Source organism: Ctenocephalides felis, unplaced genomic scaffold (genome assembly GCF_003426905.1).
Source record: "Ctenocephalides felis isolate EL2017-DRISC unplaced genomic scaffold, ASM342690v1 CF-g0.4_SCAFFOLD_00845, whole genome shotgun sequence".
Classification (NCBI taxonomy): domain Eukaryota; kingdom Metazoa; phylum Arthropoda; class Insecta; order Siphonaptera; family Pulicidae; genus Ctenocephalides; species Ctenocephalides felis.
The window spans coordinates 70043488-70066125 of NW_020536999.1; the positions used below are offsets into that span (position 1 = coordinate 70043488).

General features: G+C 29.5%; 1 protein-coding gene across 2 annotated transcripts in view; it reads right to left on the minus strand.

Annotated features, from left to right (window-relative positions):
• LOC113363950 (T-complex protein 1 subunit epsilon-like) overlaps positions 1-18193 on the minus strand; it is a 29143-nt gene extending 10950 nt beyond the window's left edge. The window contains exons 1-10 of one of the 2 annotated variants that reach the window (XM_026606426.1): positions 18006-18192; positions 16661-16895; positions 16129-16361; positions 15657-15815; positions 14552-14692; positions 13339-13552; positions 12906-13060; positions 10424-10578; positions 8786-8877; positions 7073-7296 (exon numbers count right to left, since the gene is read on the minus strand). In XM_026606426.1, coding sequence (XP_026462211.1) covers positions 7166-7296; positions 8786-8877; positions 10424-10578; positions 12906-13060; positions 13339-13552; positions 14552-14692; positions 15657-15815; positions 16129-16361; positions 16661-16895; positions 18006-18113 — 1623 coding nt within the window. In that variant the 5' untranslated portion in view covers positions 18114-18192 and the 3' untranslated portion in view covers positions 7073-7165. Of the gene's footprint in view, positions 1-7072; positions 7297-8785; positions 8878-10423; positions 10579-12905; positions 13061-13338; positions 13553-14551; positions 14693-15656; positions 15816-16128; positions 16362-16660; positions 16896-18005 lie in introns of those variants that run through there. The other variant, XM_026606427.1, reaches the window with a different exon arrangement.
• Between the last annotated feature and the right edge of the window lie 4445 nt (positions 18194-22638).

Sequence of the window (22638 nt, forward strand, 5' to 3'; positions counted from 1 at the left end):
CTGAACGATGGCAGAGAGTGGGTCATCTTCCTGGTGCCATATTAATAATACAGGAGAATTATTAGCAGCCTGGACACAAGAGCGATATCCAGCATTGGTAAATTTTTTTGTTCAATCTTTCGCTACAGTAAAAAATAGTTGTGCAAACAATGTAATTGATAGATTTTAAGTATTGAATGTTTAATAAACATTATCTTTGGATACGTAAATTAAATAATAGTGCGTGGTAGTTCCCCCACGTGCAAAAAGAGATACTTCGTAATGTGCTGACAAAATAGCAACCGGGAGAAATTGATTTTTAGTAAAGTCCTATAGTTTTCTTAAGGGGGTATTCTAGTGTAGAAATTAAAAAAATCGATTTTTTTTGTTTCATATTTTCAAAGTTTAAGTGTCTAAGAATATGGGTACGAGAAGGTTTTTGAAAATTTGAATTATTTTCAGAGATATAGGCATTTTACTGACTCGGTCTCCAAACTGGTTTGGCAGGGTCTAATCGGACAAAAAGCATTAGGAAGTCATTAGACCAATTTGAGACAGTTTATCGTCAGATGAATTATTATTAATTCGATGTATAGGTTCAGAAACTCAGAACAATAATAATGAATCACTAAACTCGTTGATTTAGATTTTCGCGCCGTAACATATTCATTCCCGATCTGGGTAATTGAATAGCAACATTTATTGCTGTTTGCATATTCAATGAAGGTTTCTTTCCGATTTTAAAAATGATGGCCATTATGGGCCAGAAACTCATTCATTGAGACAATGCCCGGATTGAAGGATCTGAAATACGTACATCCAACGCTTCAGAGGAGTCTAGAACTGCTTGATTGGAAGAGACAAATACAGAAAATAGTTTTTTTGAAGTAGAAGGAGGTCCGATGCATAAATCAGGAATGGCTGATTAAATAAAAAAAGTATAACATATCATTTTATGACTTTAACAGCCAAAAACTTCACGCAAAACTTTAAATGCGTTTTTCTCAGAACAGACTTTTTCAGTAATGTTGACACGATTTATCGAGTTCTACTCGATCGATTTACTTGAAATGTTCAGAGAGTCTTGTTTATAGACCTAACTGTAGCCCGAACTAGCATCATCCCCAAATTACAATTTTTACTATATTTACATATTCGAATTTGTAAAAAAATTTTTTTTATTCATCGCTGGTTCGGGCGATTGCGACATCATTGTAGATTAATAATCTATTTATTTTATTTCGGTGGCTAGGAGGGCTGAAATCATGTCAAGTCTGAGGTGCCAATTTTTTGAGACCCCCTACTTCATCTTCAATTTTCAACTTTTTTTAAATTTTTGTATTGTGTTATAATAATATTAATAAAAAAATGGTAAAAAATGGATAGTAAAAACATTCATTGCTTTCTTTTACGACACTTTAAAAATGACCTAAAATTTATCGCTTTACACTAGAATACCCCCTTAAGGCAAACTTTATCAACAATGCACAATTGACTGAATCGCCTGTTATTATCATTTTCGATTCAAAATCTAAAATTATTACAATTCAAATATCTAAATCTATGGCATCTACGTTAGATTATAATATCTTAAGTAAGATACGTATTGTTTTTGAGTCCTTTTATTCAATATTTTTTCAAGAACTATATATTTTGGTTATTATCATGTATCATTCCTAATCAAATATTGTCTAAAACATGCAGGTAATAGTGGCAAGAAAGATTTTTCAACAAATAATTTAAGATCTATTTTTCTGATTGTGATTGATAACAACTCCTCCATTCCGGATTTCGTTATATTCAAACATTACAATGAAATTAAAAAATATCATATGGGAATAACAGGTTCGATTTTCGAGTTGTTTGTTACCTGATCTTCATTAAATACATAAATTATTGAATTGAAAACACAATTGAATTAAGGACAGTTTACCATTTTACAACCGATTCCATATTTCTATTCTATGGGAGAATTATTCACCTACAAGTGAAAACGAAAGTAAAATTTCTGTAAATAGCATGCTTTATGCCTTCAATGGGAATTCTCTGCTTTGATTAATGTTTTCGTGATTGTTTCCTTGGTGTAATACTACTCCAAGTTAGTGATAAATACTTAAGGCAACCTCGTTGGAAGTCGCATAAGAAATATAACTTCAGAGAAGAGAGATGTAGTTTAAACATTACAAAATTAACTGTTCAGAATGTGTTTTTAATATATTTTTAATGTGTTTTTCACTTATACCACGTGCTATATAAAACTTGTAACGTTTATATTGCTTATTCGAATTATATATACAAGTATCAATTCTTCTTTCAGCCTCATCGTGTAATAATTCCCGAGCACAACATCAGAAACAAAGGACGTCATGCGATAGCCTTCTTCTGCCATCCTGATAACTGTACCCCGATTGCTCCATTGGACTTACCAGAAGAGCAATGTCCATTTCAGAAGCCTTGCAAAAAGACTACGAAGGAACAATTCAGACATGCAAAAGACAGAGTCTTTACAGCTTATCAACATCTACAGAAAGATTCAGAGAGACTTATGCTTCTTGATATTTGTAAAAGATACAATTATTGTTAAAATAGATTATTAAAAGTTATACTTAAAAATGGTGTACTTAAGAGGAAAAAGACGATGATTAATTATTTTAAATCTCGTATGAATATTTGTATGATGAGACTAACTGCAGAAATGTTTATGAACATTACTTTTAATGCAATAAATCTTGGTGGCAGTTTTTAAACTTTGATAATACAAAAAAATATTGAAATAATTGTAAAATAATACTATTGTTGGCTTCTTTGATGTCAAAAATGAATATTTTTCAAAATTCTATAATAAGTTGCTGCCACAAAAATCTGTGTTTCAAAATGATTTTCACAAAAAGTACTGGTATTATGAATAATTGTGGTATCAAAATATGTTACCTGAAAATATATTCCAAATTGAAATTCTAAAATGTTATAACAAATAATGTGTATTCAAAAATCGACATTTTATTAAGTACTTAGATGAAATAACTCTCACCGAATTCTACTTAATTTTACATATACTAAATTATTCAAAAAAAAAAATAACTCGAAAAGATTTACTTGTAAGATATTTTTTTGAATCATTCTAATGATCGTATTTGTAACTTCAATTGAAACTTTTGGAAAATACATTTTATAAAACAACCCAAATTGATTTTTTATTAAATTTATAATGTATATTTTTAAACTAGTTGTATATGGCATCATGTCTTAAGGCAAATTGCAGGAACTTCCCGTACCAAAAATTCTTATTTTTTTTAATAAAGATTAAATTTTTTTAAACTTTGAAAAGAATTCATTTTTGAGAATTTTGAAATTTTCGAAAAAATTGACTTTTGAAAAAAATATATATTTATATTTTGAAATATTTTGGAAATTTTAAACTTTTTTAACTTTCCGTAAGGTAAGTTATAGTAATCGCAAAAAAATCGAAAGTTAAATTTTTTATGTATCTTCGCGTTTCAGAGGTTTCTGAACATTTTGGCAAACCTTAGAAAAATTGATGTATGTATGTGTTTGTGTGAGTATAAAACATTTTACTTGTATTGACGAAATGAAATTTATGTGTGCAGGTCCAGCGTCTTTGGAGATCCAATAAAAAAAGTAAAAATAATGCCTTTGGCGGTCAAAAATGATCATTAGACATCGTACATCGTATTATCAGATATTTTATAAAAATTATAATAATAAGTACAAATTTTGTGTACATTTATATGGGTTCCGTACCAATGTTTAAACTTTAGACGACTACACGGCGATTACGCGCTTTCATCCTTCGACTTTAACAGTGCCCCAGTGGCGGATCGAGGGGGGGGTCACGGGGGTCATGACCCCCCCCTGAGCCTGTTTTAGGACTTAGATAAAACACTAATTCAACAACAAAATTACATCATGATTTTATTTATGTATTTTGTTACCAAACACATTTTATAACTTGAATATTTAACTGATTGTAGACGAATTGGAAAAAAATTTCATTCAAAAATCAAAAAATAAAACTAATTGTGAGTGGCCCTTTCGCATGAACATTCAGTAATTCTAACAGCTGTAAATAGACGACTTAATCAATATATAACTAGTGGTGTATGGCATCGTGCCTTGGCAAATTGCTGGAACTTCCTGTACCGTAATGAAATGTTCGACAATTATATAAACTGAATTGCAAAGTTAAAGCTATATATTTGAAGTATATAAGTTTTAAACTTTAGTCTGAATTAAAATTAAAATTTTCGATGTACAAAAAAAATTAGATTTTGAAAAAAAAAATTTGAAACATTTTTTTATCTTTTTAAATTATTTTGTCAAAACGAGCAAAAAGATCTTGGAATCATTCAAATCGATCGCTCAGTTCTCTCAAAAACTGCCATTTTTTGCATTTTTTTCAATTTCAAAAAAAAAAAAATATTTTAGATTTTCTGCCCAATACTATAACTACCCTACGGGAAGTTAATAATGACTGATTTAGAAAATCATACCTAATCGCTGTGAACCATTTTGAAGTGAGAAACTAATGCAAACAATTTTTTTTTTCAAATATAGTAGTTATTTTTGAAAAATGATTTGAATATTACACATTGATGGAAAACGAACACATACGAAGTACGAAGCCGAATACAATTTTAAAAGCGCGGCTAAATAATCTAAACTCTAATTATCATAAGTATACCAATTGTCGCAGGCCTTAATATAGTTTAGTACGTTCATTTAGAGCAGAAAACTCTGTCGCCATGCAAAGTGTCACTTAAATCTTCGCCAGAAACCATTTATTTCCAAATGATATCAATCGAATAGTTTAAGGAAAAACAGTTAAGAATTTTTGACAAAAACATGGACGATAATTTTTGCGCACCTTAAACTGCGTAGCGTAGACGAAATGTCAAAGTGCGTAAGCTTAGTGTCGCCATAGAACTGTAAGAACCCATAGAAATGTAAACAAAATTTGTTTTTATTATCAAAATATCTATAAATGGTCTTTTTCACTCGATCTCCGAAACTGCTAGACCTGCCTTCTCAAAATTTTGATCAACTCTTCATTTTGACAATGGAACTAAAATGCTTTTAGAATTATTTAAATCAGTCGCTCCGTTCTCAACTCTAGAATGCTATCTGCACGTCTCCGAAGCGTACATGCAGACAAGAACGAATGGTGATGGTACTTTTGTTATGTAAATTTTGCAAAAATAAAAAACTATTTGTTACTAAACCAGAGCTTTATATTTTCTGAAATAACCTTTGGTGATATCATTAAGTATACAATGGTAAAAGACGGAAAAAAATCAATTGTTGAGTTGAAAATTGCATTAATTAGCGCAATAAAAAGCACAATACCGTTCTAGGGTTAAAAACTTAATTACCATTTTCGCCCTGTATCTTCGAAACGGCTAGACCTGCCTTTCCAAAAACTTCCAACTAATCTGCACGTCTCCTTATCGCTTACCTGTTTCCCGAAATCGTCGACGAAAATTTGTATCCACACACACACACACGCCCATACATCAACTTTTCTAAGGTATGCCAAAATGTTCAGAAACCTCTGAATTGCAAAGATATAAAGATTTTCATTTTCGATTTTTTGCGATTACTATAACTAACCCTACGGGAAGTTAATTTAAATTAAAATCCTAATAATTTTCGATATTTAAAAAGAATATTTTTTCGAATAGATTTTTTTTTTGCTTTTCTCAAAAACAATCGTTACGTCTACAAGTAAAACGTTCAAATTGGATGCTTCGTTCTCTCAAAAACTGCAATTTTTCGCACATTTAGCTCCGTATGTTCGAAACATTTCAACAGTAGAAAACGTGTTTTTTTTATTTATTCAAATCGGTTGATCTGTGCGCCCGAAATCGTGGACGAAAAAATAAATCCATACATACATATACAAACGCTCTATGTTCGGAAACCTCATGAATTTAAAGACATCGAAAAATTATCAATTTCGATTTTGGGACGATTACCATTGTAATTATGAAATAATTACAATTGTGATAAGTTTGAGAAGGAAATTATAAAAGCTGTTAATCATTGTTAAATATTTTTAACTTACCTTGCAGGAAAATAAAAATTAATCAAGGGGAGTTAAAATGAAAAACTATCTCACATTCCTAAGAATTATATGAACTGAATTACAAAGTTAAAATTATTTATTTCAAGTATATAAGAGAGCTCCAGAGTTTTACTCGCATGGCATCGTGCATTAAGGCAAATTGCAGAAACTTCCGCACCATAATCTAATTTTTTTTTTAAGTTTTGAGGATTTTTTTTTTTTAACATTTATGAAAATATTAAATTTTTTTGAAAATTCCAATTTCTAACCGGAAATCTTAGAAATGTAAACAAATCGGAACCCTTAGAAACGTTAACAAAATTTGTGCTTATTATTAAAATCTCTATAAATACCTAACAATGATGTGCATGATCATTTTTGACCGTCAAATGGATTTTTTCGTAAGTTTTTTTATTGGATCTCCGAAACCATTGTACCTGCCCTTTTCCAAAATTTTAGTCATTCTATATACCGCCAATATAAGAAATGAAATGTTTTTTGATTCATTCAAATCACACGCTCAGTTCTCTTAAAAACGGAATTGCCATTTTTTGCGCTTTTTGTTCGGTATCTTCGTAACGACTGGTCGTGCCTTTACTAAATCATTCAAATCAGTTGATCCTTGCTATACACATCGTGATCAAAAAATTGTAACTAAACATGCATACATATATAAAAATATTCAGAAATATAAGGATTTGCAAAAATTTTATTTTCAATTTTTTTGTGATAAATATACCCTACAGGTAGTTAACAAATAACTTAGATTCAAAAAAATAAAAAATTATTAAATAAAATTTTCTAGCAAAACCTTCTCTTTCTATAAAAAAACTTAAACTAACCGAGTCCACAGTTTACGAATAATTCCATACAGTTCTTACAAACTGTAGTAAAAGTCAACGCATTTAGTAACTATAAATGTATTTTTATTTGAGAATATGAAACATCACTATCTTAATAAATAATACTATGAAAACAAATAACCGATGAAACAAAAGCAAACAATAATTTTGCCAAAAGCTAAAATGATTAGTGTTCAAAAATTCAAATGCAATTTGTGATAATAAGTGTCATTGATTTTGGTTGCTATAAGACTTGTATCAATTATTGGTCAGCAGGTGACCTGACATCATCGATTTTTAAAATCATCTTAACCAATTGTGTAGCTAATACCAACTGTTGCTTCTTGCTGTGGAGAGATTCGATGACGTTTTGTTTTTTCATATCAAACTGACCTGGAAATAAAAGAATCAGTAATCAATAAATAGAAAATGAGATAACTAAGTGTGGAACACATTTAACAAATTGATTTAATAACGTTATAAAAGATTTTGGTTGTTTTTGACAAGTACCTAACCCAGTAATGAAGTACAAAAGTAGTATCAAGAAAAATTTCTAACGTAGGATTTACGTCACACGTGTTTCGTAAATTTAAAACAATGGTGAATGTATTTTATGACACGCTATTAAAATAAATATAAGTTAACTCTATGTGTATCTTTTTCATAATATAGTTATATTTGCTCAAAGTCAAATTGGACCTTTGTGCCTCGCCCTGCTCTACATATATATACTTTTCATTAAATTTACTTTAATTCATCGAACGTTACTTGAAACTTTTAAAAGCAGGTCAAAGAAGAAATACTTAATTTATTTTCTATCCCTCCTCGCAGAAATTTGAAAATTTTGCAAGAGCTCAGTGGTATTATTTACAATTATACACAAAATCCAGAATCCAAAAAAATCTGAAAAACTTGAAACTAATCAATAAGTCGAAAGACCAAAGAAAACTTGGATTGTATTATACCATGTTTTCTATAGAAAGTGTATAATGCTTCCAGTTTGATTGGGATTGTTCAAGTATTATGTAAGCAGATTTATTACAATTATTTAACCCCCCCCCCTCCCCTTTATCAGCAAAAGTAAGAAAGTTCTTACCCAAAATAGGCAAAATAAGCAAATCAATAACTCCCCCGCCCCTCTATGCTTACGTAATACTTGAACGGCCTCATTGTATTGACAAAATATAGACAAACTAATGCGGTTTATTGTTTTTATAATACCTCATTAGTCAAAGTCAAAAACATATATATTTCAATAAATGTAAGTATGTACATTGCATTTTATAACATGGGTTTTGTACCCGTAGGTATAGTATCCTCCATTGGATATGATTCTGCATACAATAATACCTCATTGTAGAAAGCATTCAAACACATCCTTATACACTTAAAGTATTAATTTTTTTGATTCTCTAGAAATTGTTTAGAATATACCTTACTTAGCAAACCAACGTTTGCCGGGTCAACTGTTATATACATATCGACTGTCAAGTCTGTTGCTTGATATGGGCGTGTTTCATGCGTCATAATGTTACATTTCAAAACTTTTTTCAAAATGTTTTTAATTTTGTAGTTATTCATTATTTTTCAAAAAAATATAATGTCCTTTTCTAATATGTTAGAAGTTTAATTTTTTAAAATTGATATTTTTTTGAGTGTTTTTGTCCTGATGTTGCTGAATGATGACGCGCATCTGGTGTCGAAACGTATAAATAAAAGTTTTTAATACTTTATACCATTTTATTTCGACGTATGGGCTGCTAGTTACTTTAATATATATATATATATATATATATATATATATATATATATAATATATATATATATAATATATATATATATATATATATATATATATATATACTAAGTTCTAGGAACTTACCATTGAACATGCAGTCAATTCCAAGAGCAGGATTGTTTTCAGCCACTTGACGAGATTTTACTTCTGATAATGTGTGAATCGGACTCAGACCGCTAAAAAGAAAAAATGTAAATTAAAATTAAAATATTAATTTCTAATAATTTATATGGGACTTATTCTTTATTATTTTTTAAATACATAATAAATTTCACTTAACGAGCCTTTATACTTAACGAGCCTTTATAAAATTATTATTAAAACATTTGGACCATTAGAATGTAATTATACTAACAAGAATAAAACATTTAGTATGTAGCGATACGAGTCGACGTTGGTTTTGAGAAAACGTAAAAATAAGCGATGATTTTTTGATTATAGTTTTATCTTCTTCTATATATATAAAAATAAGTCGGGTTTTCCTTCCTGACGAAATAACTCCAGAACGCACGAACCGATTTCGATAATTTTGCATTCGTTGGAAAGGTCTCGGGCTCCGCAAGGTTTATAGCTAAGAAAATTAGTGGTGCATGGCATCGTGCCCTAATTCAAATTGCTGGAATTTCACGCACAGTAATTAAAATTTCGAGTAATGACATTAGTGAGAATTATCAGAATTATGCTTGGTTAAGTCAACTAGCAATTCTTGCCGCAAAGAATAATGATGTACACGCACTGAATTTCACCATTCAATCAAAAATTGCTGGCAATTTGGTGACATACCAATAATTCCGACTGGTTTTCCGTTTGACTTCAAACAATTGCAATTTCCAGTTCGCCTTGCGTTCGCAATGACAATTAACAAGTCGCAAGGCCATCGCTTAGTGTTTGCGGGATAAATTTCAAATAGATTATTTAGAAAATCATTGTTTTTCACATGGGCAGTTATACGTTCCCTGTTCACGAGTTGGTAAACCATCTGCTTTGTTTGTGTTAACTTCAGACCAAAAAACAAAAAATGTGGATTACCAAGAGCACTTCAATGAAACGGATAATTGGCGGATTCACTTTCATTTACTTAGAGAAGTTCAACTCAAAAACACTTCGTTTTTGTAATCGAAATAAATTCATCACTGTTGTGCAATAAAATCAATTTTTTTCTTTTCAAATATAAAACAAACAAAAAATTTCTTCATCTTTCCCACGAAACCATCTGGTGGCGAAACGGAGTTCGTCGGGTTTGCTAGTTTATTTATATAATAATTCATAATTCGAAAATATATTACTAAAACTGTTTTAATGTATCTATTCCGCATGATTAAATTGAATTCTGTAAACTCACCCTAATTTTGAACCTCTAAGAACTGAGTAATTGAGAAACTGGTTTGAAAAAAAAACGTGGTAGGTTTTTTATTTAATTGAATATCCAAATTTTATTAATTGCTCAATATTAATTACGCGGTTGTACAACATTTTGACATATTCAACACACAATCCTTATTTAATTACCGATTGTATTTTTGCGTAAACAACATACTTTGCGTTGTTTAAATTAACTAACTAAAGTGGCATACTGCCTTAAGACAAGTTGCATCAACTCGTCGAGATACATGTAAATAACTGACTTAATAATAATTGAAAAAATTCATAATTATTTAGCCAATTTTACAATTGCGATGATAGAGTTCTCAACAAAAAAAAATATTTTGCTTTGGTAAATACCTGTTTTCAGCTAAAGCTAATGGTACAGATTCCAAAGCTTCTGAGAAAGCTCGGAACGCATACTGTTCTAAAGTCGATAGCTTATCTGCTTCTTTAGCGACTGCAAGACTGCAACTGATTTCAGCAGCACCACCTCCAAAAACGATTCTATTATCCTATAATAAACAGGAAAAAATAAATAACAAAAAAAAATAATATAAAATTGAATTATACACTAAAAGCAAATCAATGAAATAATTTTGCACCTGTTTATAATGAATTATTTCAATAAAATTTATACAAATGCATTATAAAAGGATTTCAACACATTATTAGCGTGAATTTATAATAGTTAAACAGATGCGTCGAGGGTGAATTTAAGAAATTAATTCCCCAATCTTTAATAAATTATTTAATTTAATTGAAATAAAAAGTAAAGGGTTTTTAATTAAAAAATTATTTAGAATGTGTACAAAACAGTAGAAATAAAAAATCAACTCTTTAATGCTTCCATAAAGATGCACAATGAAACAAACTGGGCCTATATTAAACTAAAACCATTTTGAGATTGTTTGGAATCAAAGGAGTCTTGTAAAAAAGTGGAAGACCAGAAGCTCTTGTAAAATATGTGTCTATGCATGGAATACCATCCATAGACACATATGATACCGAAGTTCTAATAGGCTTCGGTAATCTTCGAAAAGAAGACGAGCGAATGGGAGCAATTAGAATGAAAGTTTCAATAATATTGGGAATTATAGAATTCTAGAGCCTCCTCCCTTCATAAAGTAGTGCCTAACGGCAGTTTCAGTATTATGCACGTTTGTTAATACGCACGTCAAGGTTTTGACGTATTTAGCACGACATACCCAGACGTATATGATATGCGTAAACTCTCTTCCTAAGCTATACAAAAAAAACTAGCTGTAAGTGGAATTCTGTCTTAAGGCAATTAAGGCATCGTGCCTTAAGGCAAATTGCTGGAACTTCCCGTACCAAAAATTATTATTTTTTAACATTTTTGAAAAAATTTTACTTCGAAAAAAGATTTTTGAGAAACTATTAATTGGACATAAAATTACTTTTTTTTGAAAAATTTTTTTTTTAAATTTATTTTAAAAAAAAAAATGCTTACTTTATTTGACATATTTGGAAGATCTAAACTTTTTTTCAAAGCAATCGTACTGCTTTAACTGCATAAAGACGAAATATCAAAACGCGTAAGCTCCGCGTCGTCGTATAACGCGTAAACATTGGTACGGAACCCATAGGAATGTAAACCAAATTTATACTTATTGTTAAAATCTCTATAAAATATCTGATAATTTGATGTGCATATGTCTAATGATCATTTTTGACCGCCAAATGAATTTTTTTTTTACTTTTTTCATTAGATCTCCGAAACCGCTAGACCTGCCTTTATGAAAATTTGATCGGTTCTTCACCTTGTCAATACAAGTAAAATGTTTTTTGAATTATTAAAATCGGACGCTCCGTTCTCTTACAAACAAATCCGCACATACATACACACACACGCACACACACACACATACATCCATTTTTTCTAAGATATGCCAAAATATTCAGAAACCTTTGAAACGTCGAGAAATGCAAAAATTTTCATTTTCCATTTTTTTGCGATTAATATAACTTGCCCTACGGGAAGTTAAAAATGCATGCTGAAATGTTCAGGAGATCTCGAAACATATAAAGTTTCATTTTCGATTTTATTTGATTACTATAACTTACCCTAATGGAAGTTAAAGAACATTAGACTCACAATACTTTAGGATTTTTTATATGACCAATTATCAATAATTATATTGAAATTCAAAAAATAAAAAGGTTTTAAGTTTTTAAAATCAGTACATTTTCTTTTGTAAAAATCTTAATTTTTTTTGCATGTTCTCTTGCTAAATTTAAAGAAATCTCTCAGCCAATCTCCTCGCAAAACTAATCACAAAAGGAGCTTTGAGTTTCATCAAATGACAAATCAAATTTTTGAAATCAGCCTGAAAATGTCGCCGAAAGATCAAATTTTGGCTCATATACACTTTTTGCAATTTTGGTATGAAACGATTAGGAATTATTGAAAACGTCAAAAAATATAAAATTAGCAAATCAAATTTCTTTGCAAACAAAGCTACTTTGGAAAGAAATTCTGAAAAACTATGAATCTTAAAATGTATATTCTAGTAGATTATAAATTTTTATCTCAAAAACAAAAGTGCAGAAGACACAAATTTCCACTGCATGTATAGAACTCAATGAACGGTGTGATGAAAAGAGATTTGAAGGTATATCAAAATTATGGTGGGTTTTTATTATTAAAAATAAACGTCAAAAATTAAAACAATGAATATACACAAAAAGTACAGTAAAGTTTCTAAACTTTAAGTTTCATACACAAACATATAAAGTATTACTTTTAAATTTAGTATGTTCAAAGAGTAAAAATATGCCCTCTGATACTATGTTAAGTATAGTAATAATAGTAATGTACCTTAACTAAAGACCTGACGACACATAAAGCATCATGTATTGATCGTTTTGCTTCGGCGATGATCATTGAGTTTCCACCACGTAAGAGAATTGTTACAGCTCTTGAATTATTGCACTCTTCGATAACCAACATCCTATCTTTAGCTGTTCCAAATGCTGAGTAATGAAAAAACAATTTAAAAATTTATTGCAAATCTTGTTTAATTTATAGAATTCAAATAAAGTTAGTAGTATGTTTTTAATAATAAAATATAAAACTACTACTATTGGGGATGACTAAAAGAATTCTAGTAAACTTATTATTTCAAATAAACAACACAATTTTCATATTAAGAAATTACTATTAGTATTACTATGTGTAAAACTGTTAAAGTGTAATCATTTAATTTTATCTAATTAATAAAAAATAGTAAACAATCAATTATCATTTGTACCTAATTCTCTAACAATTCCGGCTTGTCCCAATTTCTCAGGAGTGAGTTCTTCGAATCGTGGGACAATTCGACCTCCAGTAGCAATGGCAATCAATTCTATTTCTGGTCCACCAACCCAACGAACTGCTGGTAAATTGTTTTGAAGTAAAAGATGATTTGCTTCATCGTCAAAGCCCCATTGACAAATAGCTAAAGTGGCACCGGAATCTTTAACCTAGTAATGGAGATATGAAGATATAAAAAATATATTCAAAAAATAACATTTTAATATGATCAAAATATTTATCAAGATATAAATAAAATATGACTAAATACAATAATATCTATAACAAAAAAAACTGCACACACAAAATAATGTAAATAGGTAACAAAATATGCTTTTCGGTCATTATCACTGATCAGATCAGAAACTATATACCATAAACTTAAATATGTAAACTAGTGGTGTATGGCATTGTGCCTTAAGGCAAATTGCAGTTTAAAAAAAAATTTTAAACTTTGAAAAAAAAAGATTTGAGAAAATTTAAATTTTTGAAAAATATTGAATTTTTGATTTTTTTTTAAAGTAATTGCACTGCATAGAGACTAAATATCGAAGCGCGTAAGCGCCGCGTCGCAGTATAACGGACAAATGAAGTTACGGAACCTATAGAAATGTAAAGAAAACTGATACACACTAAAATCTCCATAAAAAATCTGATAATTTGATGTGCATATGTCTAATAATCATTTTCGAACGCCAAATGGAGTTTTTTTTTTTTTACTTTTTTTACTAGATCTCCGAAACCACTACACCTGCCTTTCCAAAAATTTAATCAACTCTTCATCTTGTCAATACAAGTAATTTTTTTTTTTTGAATAATTAAAATCGGACTTAAAATTAGACCTGCCTTTGCCAAAAACTAATTAGCACGCCTCCTTATCTATAGGAATCGAATGTTTTTTAAATTATTCAAATCGGTTGATCAGTGTTCCCAAAATCGACGAAAATTTGTATAGACACACACACACACACAAACAAACATTCATTTCTCCTAAGGTATGCCAAAATGTCCACAAACCTTTGAAACATAAAGATATATAAAAATTTTCACTTTAGATTTTTTGTGATTACTATAACTTATCCTATGAGAAGTTAATAAGGATTTATTTGTAGAATTTATTTCTTCTAAAGTCCATATGACTAAAAAAAAATCAATTAATAATAAAGTACCTGTTTAACCATCTCCTGGAACTTCTCAGCCTCATATTTTCTGAGCTCATTATAATCTTCAGCAGACTTGACTTCCATCTTATGTTTAGTTTTTGGCTTTGGTGGTTCAAATGGGCAGGTTAAAATAGCAACTTTGGCATTCTATAAAGAAATAAATTATATATTTCGTATAAAATCAAAAAGATGCAAATTACAACTATTATTTGTTTTTTTGCTCAAAAAGCACTTCCATGATGTGTCTTATAGTTTATTTTTCAACATATATGTTTCAAACAATCAAAATAATAAGAATAGAAAAATATATACAAATGTTAGAAACAACACCTTTAGTAAATATTTCTAACAGCATTCAAATTGATATCTTTGCTGTTTGAGAACCTACTTTTTTTTATTTTTCATAATTCATTTTATCCCCTGCATTATATAAACATGGAAGTAAAAGTATACATGATCGGCAATTTTACTGAAAGTTTATCTCATGTCACCGGCTATTACTTCACAATTGAATGAAGAAGTAAAAGTTCCATTACTGAACATCAAAGTGTTAAGATCAAGTTATTAATATATACACAATTATATTAAAAGTATAATTTGATATTTCCCATTTTGCTAATTTAACATAGGCTATAGATGCAAGATATTGGAACTACTATTAATAATTATATATGTACAAAATAGGAGGTCTGAATTACTATATTTGTAATATTGCAATAGATTTTTAATCTTGTTTGAAGATCATGAAGATCAAAAATATAACAGATCTCACAATTGCTTTGTCTCATTCTTTCCAATGTCAGATCACAATATCAGTAACCAAATTTATTTCTTAAAATGAAATAATTATCTTTTCACTATTACGATTTCTAATAACAACAACATTAACCCTGTTTTTTTTATAACAGATTTTTCTAACTTTATAACAACATCCACTAAAGCCATATTTTGAGTTATGAATGCAATATTTGTCTTGCTGATAAAAAAAGTTTAAATAGTAAGATTAAAAAAATAGAGGAAAATATACAATAAGAATAATGAAATTAAAATATGAACTTTTATTACAACACTTCCTGTAAACATTTTCAATATCATGCAAAATAAAAATTACCTTCAATGTTTTTGGCATCTGTGAATGGCTCATGGTTTTGTCAATAACAACACCTTTCACAAGCATTGAATCTTCCATTCGACCACCATCCTTACACACTATTTTTATCAATTCAAAGTTGACATCCTTCTTTTCCAAGTCTGCGACAGCCATAACAGCCTAAAAAATTAATTATTTATAGAACGTAATTCCAAAAACTCTTGCATTTTTTAAACAATTATCAAATTTCACAAATCTAATACATCAAGATAGCATTTAAATTAATTAAATAATTTGACATGCATTTATTACTTATTACTTAAGCAGGTAAGTTAGTAATACAATTATTATTAATATTAAATATTGATATTATTATTAGTTACTTATGATAACCAATAAACACAATGAACAAATAATATTTAAATATCATGCTCAAAATTCATTCTTTAAACATTTATAATTTATTTATTATACAAATTAATTATTTCCTCACATTGACAGCCATTTCAGCCATCTGCCGGTGGCACTTGTTAACAATTTTTGATCCCAAAGTCGTCATTGCCACTTTGATCAATGGCTCGAGATTATTTTGGGAAATAGGAAAACCTTCTGAAATGCTATCAAGATGCTTCATAGCACATTGCGCAGCTAGTTCATAACCATCAGCGATACGAATTGGGTGTATTCCACGATCAAGTAAACTTTCTGCATGCTCCAATAAAGCACCTAAGAATTTAAAAACAGATTTTTGTAATAAAAATATTACAATATTGATGCAAATCTACAAGTAACTATTACATTCAAATTATGATTATTAACCTTTTCCACATGCACATTGCAAAAATAATATATTACGACATTTGTGAAGTATTATGTCACTGAAGTGATGGCACGAGAGTTGAAAGTGATAATAGTGTAGTTGAAAAATATATATTTAAAAATACATTTTTAATCGTTTTTGTTATTCCAAATTAAAAATTAAAGTTAATAATAAAAAATCAAATTTATAAAATTAAGTTGGCTACCTGCTAAGACAACAACTCCAGTTGTTCCATCACCGATTTCATCATCTTGAGACTGTGACAATTGCACCATCAATTTACCAATTTCATGCTCCACATCCATCATTTTTAAAATAGTTGCCCCATCGTTAGTAACAGTGACATCACCATCAGATGATACCATCATCTTGTCTAGACCTTTTGGTCCCAAAGAGGTCTTTAACGTCGAGGCAATAGACCTCGCAGCCAAAATGTGCGACTAGAATAAATAAAACATAATTTAACTCAAAGCAATAGATAAATGCATTAAAATTGATGTTTTATAATAGTTTTTTTTATAAATATGCAAAATGTATTGTTCATTTATGAAAGATCATTTTGATCAATAATCTAACTGGATCAATTTATTATTCAGTTTCACTTATTTCACTTTCGCTTAGATGAGCAAAAATTTAAACCTTTTAATAAATCATCTTGCAAAAACTGTGCAATAAGAGATTTGGCAAACAACTAACATTAGTTTTACTTAACAATGTATGTTATAATAATACAGATACTTCTATATCAGCATCATTTATTTTTATTTCATTTCAATCAAGTCTTTAAATAATAACTTTTTAAATTAAAATACATACTTATATTAGTTAATTGTAGTATAAATCTAATTTAATTTAACTAACATCAGTCATATAATGTTCACCACTACACACACACAATCAATAAATACAAATTAAGGGTTTGAGAATTTTTTAAAATATTTATATGCAATTATGCGATTCATTTGCTTCATTATTTAATATCTTTCACTTTCGTTTAAAAATGAAATATGAATTAAGGCTATTTTCAATACTGTAAAAACAACTTGGATTCCTTCATACAATTATATGTATATAAGCAAATACTTTACAAGTTTTATATCAATTCAACTTATGTCAAATAAACACTTGTGTTCATTAATATAATACAAGGCCTGGGTATTGCATATTATTTTACACTTGAGATTATGGCTAAAAGTCATGTCAATTTTGAAAAGTGAGGTTATAAATAATTTTCACTTAAAATTGCAATGTAAACGTAATACCATAATAATAATTTGGCTTAAGCTCATTATTCTGTTCCATTGGATTAATATTTAATGTTACTTAAAAAAATATGAACAAAATAAAATATTTTTGGATCTTTCTCGAACACCGAATCACAAGATTTAGGTGCGGTTAGGAAAGAAAAGTATGTGACTATAAATACGTTTTCTATCAAAATAATATAAGTACTATAACAAATAGCATTTTGAAATCGTATCACATGCAGAAAATTAAGACTATCGATAACAATTACTTCCATATAATATAAAATAACCATTATTTCTTACTTTCAAGGCATCGTTCCCTGTAAGTCTTTTTTGTTTATCCTGGTCCCTCAGAATTATGAAAGGTCTGCCGTATTCATCAAAGGCTATACTTCCTGGGAAAGCCGCCATCGTTAGATTCACCAAGTAGTTAAACAATTGCTAGATGTTTAAAGATTTTAAATGCCATAAAAACTTGCACAATTCACAGAGCGACGGCAAAAACAAATGAACCGAAACTAAGATGCGAAGTTTGTACGAAGATAGGAAACATTCGACAGTTGACAACGTAAGGAATTTGCTATGTTGGTATTTCTTATACCAGCGAGTTTGAATTATGGATCATATGTATCGTAGAAAAATAAAACATACATGTTATAATAACAGTAAATAATATACAAAAATAGGTTTTTAGAAGAATATCAACATTAATTATAGAGCCACAATTAAAAACTTTTTGAGGAAGGCAAAATGTCACTTAAAAAATTTGAGAAAATGTAGACAAACAAGTGTATGGCATCGTGCCTTAAGGCAAATTGCTGGAACTTTCCGTACCGTAACGAAATGTTCAAGGAATATTAAATTTTTCAAATAAATTATTATAAATCAATACTGTACAATAAAAAATAAAAAAATTGTAACCATTTTTTTTTTCCAAAAGCAATTATTTAGTTGAAACAAGCAGGAAGTTTTTTGAATCTTTCAAATCGGACGCTTGTTCTTTCAAAAACTGCCATTATTGCACCTTTTGCTCTGCATCTTTGAAACCGCTGGACCTGCTTTGCCGAAAAGTAATCACCACTTCTCCACGTCATTACGAATTGAATATTTTTGGATCATTCAAGTCCGATGCTTCGATCTCTCAAAAACTCGATTTCTATTTTTTGCTCCAAAACGGTTGGACCTGCCTTTTCCAAAAACTAATAAGCATATCTCCCTATCAATAGGGATCGAATGTTATTTGAACCATTCAAATCGGTTGATCCGTGCACCTGAAAAGGTGGACGAAAAAATTGTATTCATACATATACATACACACACACTACCCATTTTTTCTGAGGTATGTAAAACTGTTCAGAAAACTTCAAAACGTGAAGAAATGTATTTTTTGTTTTAAATGTATCAATTTAGATTTTAGACGATTAAAATAACTTACCCTACGGAATGTTAAGAATTACCTAACATAAATGCATACTTGCATACTAAAGTAACTCCGGAGTGAGTTTATATCCGAGGATATAACTCTTCCTTCAAAGTTAAGCGAACGGAATTGTATCAGACAATTTGTCAATTTGTCATATCCGCATCATTAAACTAGTCGAAGATCCGTTAACATAATCAATGAATCGATTATTTATTTGATCGATGTATTCTATAAAACAAGAGCTGATGACATTTGCTCACTCTAGCATTTGCTTGTGATTTTTCACAAATTGAAGGAAAGATTTAGGTCAAAAGAAGTGGTTGTTTTTTGTTCATAGACAATTTTATTTTTTTCTAGGTATAAAATTACCCAAAAATACCATTTTGTATTTACTATAAAATACAAAAATATGATTAAAAAAATTCAGATCAACAACGAAATTGAGTTCAATTGTGAACAGCTCAAATGAATACATTATTTAATAGTAATGGTTCAATTTCATAAAAACTATAAACCTCGTCCGCGAATGAATGTAATCAGAAAATGGCGAATATTATGCAAAGGCATTTAATCTAGTTTGTTCATGGCACGAAATAACAGTGATTTTTTCAAATGGTCTGCAAACAGCAAGAATATCTTGTATTATATTATTAGTTTTTACATAATTAATTATAATATATGTGAAAGTAATGATATGCTAATCGAGCAACCCGATATACAATTGAACTTTGAAAATAGAAGGGAAATTTGAGGTATCATTATTTGGTGAAAAAATTTTTTTACAAAACTTTTGTTTTGTTACATACATAAGTTTACAACATTATTTTCATATAAAAACTAGCAAACCCGACGAACTCGTTTCGCACCAGATGGTTTCGTGAGAAAGACGAAGAAGAAATTTTTGTTTGTTTTATATTTGAAAAGGAAAAATTTGATCAGAAAGAAAACCCGACTTATTTGTATATATATAGAAAAATAATCTATTTGCAATTATTAAAACAATTGCAATTATTGATTATTTTTAAAACTCGAATTTTTAATTACGGTGCGTGAAGTTCGAGCAATTTGCATTAGGGCACGTGCCATGCACCACTAATTTCTTAGCTATAAACCTTGCGGAGCCGAGAACTTTCAGCGAATGCAAAATTGTCGAAATCGTTCGTGCGTTCTGGAGTTATTTCGTCAGGAAGGAAAACCCGACTTATTTTTACATATATAGAAGATAATCTATTTGCAATTATTAAAACAATTATTGATTATTTTTATTACTTGAATTTTTAATTGCGGTGCGTGAAGTTCGAGCAATATGCGTTAAGGCACGATGCCATGCACCACTAATTTTCTTAGCTATAAACCTTGCGGAGCCCGAGACCTTTCCAACGAATGCAAAATTTTCGAAATCGATTCGTGCGTTCTGGAGTTATTACATCAGGAAGGAAAACCCGACTTATTTTTATATATATATAGAAGATAATTAGGAATTTCGATTTATTTTCTTCATTAATAATGATAAAATTGAATCAAGTTTTCCGATTTTCAATTCTTTATAAAGCAAAATCCACATTTATAAAATTTATTAATGAATTCATTACCAGAAAAATGCAGTGAATGTAAAACAGTAATATCTTCATTTTTCCGTAAAGACGATAAAGCAAAATGCAATTATTGTTCAAATTTTTAACTACTTCTTCTTCAAATACTAGAATTTTAATTTTAATAATACATTTGAAAAGAAAACTTTATTAACTTTCCGCAGGGTGATTTATAGTAATCGTCCAAAAATTGAAAAGAATTTTTTTGCATAGCTTTACATTTCAAAAGTTTCTAAGCACCCTGGAATACATTAAAAAAATTGATGTATGTATGTGTGTGCGCGTGGTTGTGGATACAATTTTCCGTCAACGTTTTCAGGAGCACGGATCAATCGATTAAATGATTCAAAAAACATTCGATTCGCATGTATGAGGAAACGTGTTGATTAGTTCTTGGCAAAGGCAGGTTCAGCCGTTGCGGAGATGTGGAGCGGAAATTGCCGAAAATTAATTTAATAAAGAATTGATTAACTTTTGCAATGGCAGGTCTAGCAGTTTCGTAGAACTAAAAAAATGTTTTAAAAACTGCTATTTGGCGTTCGAACCCAGATATTTTCAAAAACTTTTAAGAAATGCATTTAAAAAAAAATAGTTATAAAAATTCCGTTTTCACAAATTAACAATATTTTCGAACGTTTTCAAATTTTTCACAAATATTATTATTTCAATATTCAAATTTTTCGAGTGCCTTCAAAATTAAAAAAAAACTAGCTGTAAGTGGAATTCTGTCTTGAGGCAATTATGGCATCGTGCCTTAAGGCAAATTGCTGGAACTTCCCGTACCGTAACGAAATGTTCGTGGAATACTGAATGTTTTCAAATAGATTATTATAAATATTGTAACATTGTCTAATATTTATAAGAATTATATAAACTGAATTGCAGAGTTGAAATTATTTGTAAGGTATATTGGAACTATAGTCAGAATTGAAAATAAAATCTAAAATATTTTCGATATACAAAAAAAAAAAAAAAAAATGAAACAAAATTTTTTTTTGAAAAATCAATTATTTTGTTAAAACAAGCAGAAAGTTCTTTGAATCATTTGAATCGGACGCTTAGTTCTCTCAAAAATTGCCATTTTTTACATATTTAGCTCCGTATCTTCAAAATGCCTGGGCCTGCCTTTGCCAAAAACTAACAAACACTTTTCCCAATCATTATTAATTGAATGTTTTTTAGATCATTCAATTCGGATACTCCGTTCTCTCAAAAATTGATTTCTATTTTCTGCACTCTTTGCTCCGTATCTCCGAAACGTCTGGACCTGCCTTTGCCAAAAACTAATCAGCTCTTTTCCCTATCAATAGGAATCGAATGTTTTTTGAACCATTCAAATCGGTTGATCCGTACGCCCGAAAACATGGGCGAAAATTTGTATTCATACATACATACACACACACACACACACACGCACACACATTCATTTTTTCTGAGGTATGCCAAAACGTTCAGAAACCTTCAAAACGTCGAGAAATGTAAAAATTTTCAATTCCGATTTTCGGCCCATTACAATAACTTTCCCTACGGGAAGTTAAAAACAGCTTCTAAAAAATCTAATATTTCTTTTTAGTCTTTTTTAAAATTTGAAATTACGGTACGGGAAGTTCGTAAATTTTGCTATAAGGCGCAATGTCATGCCCACTAATTTTTTTAACTTTCCATAGGGTAGTTATAGTAATGGGCCAAAAACCGAAAATGAAAATTTTTGCATTTTTCGACGTTTTGAAGGTTTCTGAACATTTTGGCATACCTCAGAAAAAATGGATGTATGTGTATGTGGTGTGTGTGTGTGTTTTGTATGTCTGCATTTTTTCGTCACGTTTTCAGGCGCATAGATCAACCGATTTGAATGGTTCAAAAAACATTCGACACCTATTGATAGGGAGATGGGCTGATTAGTTTTTGGCAAAGGCAGGTC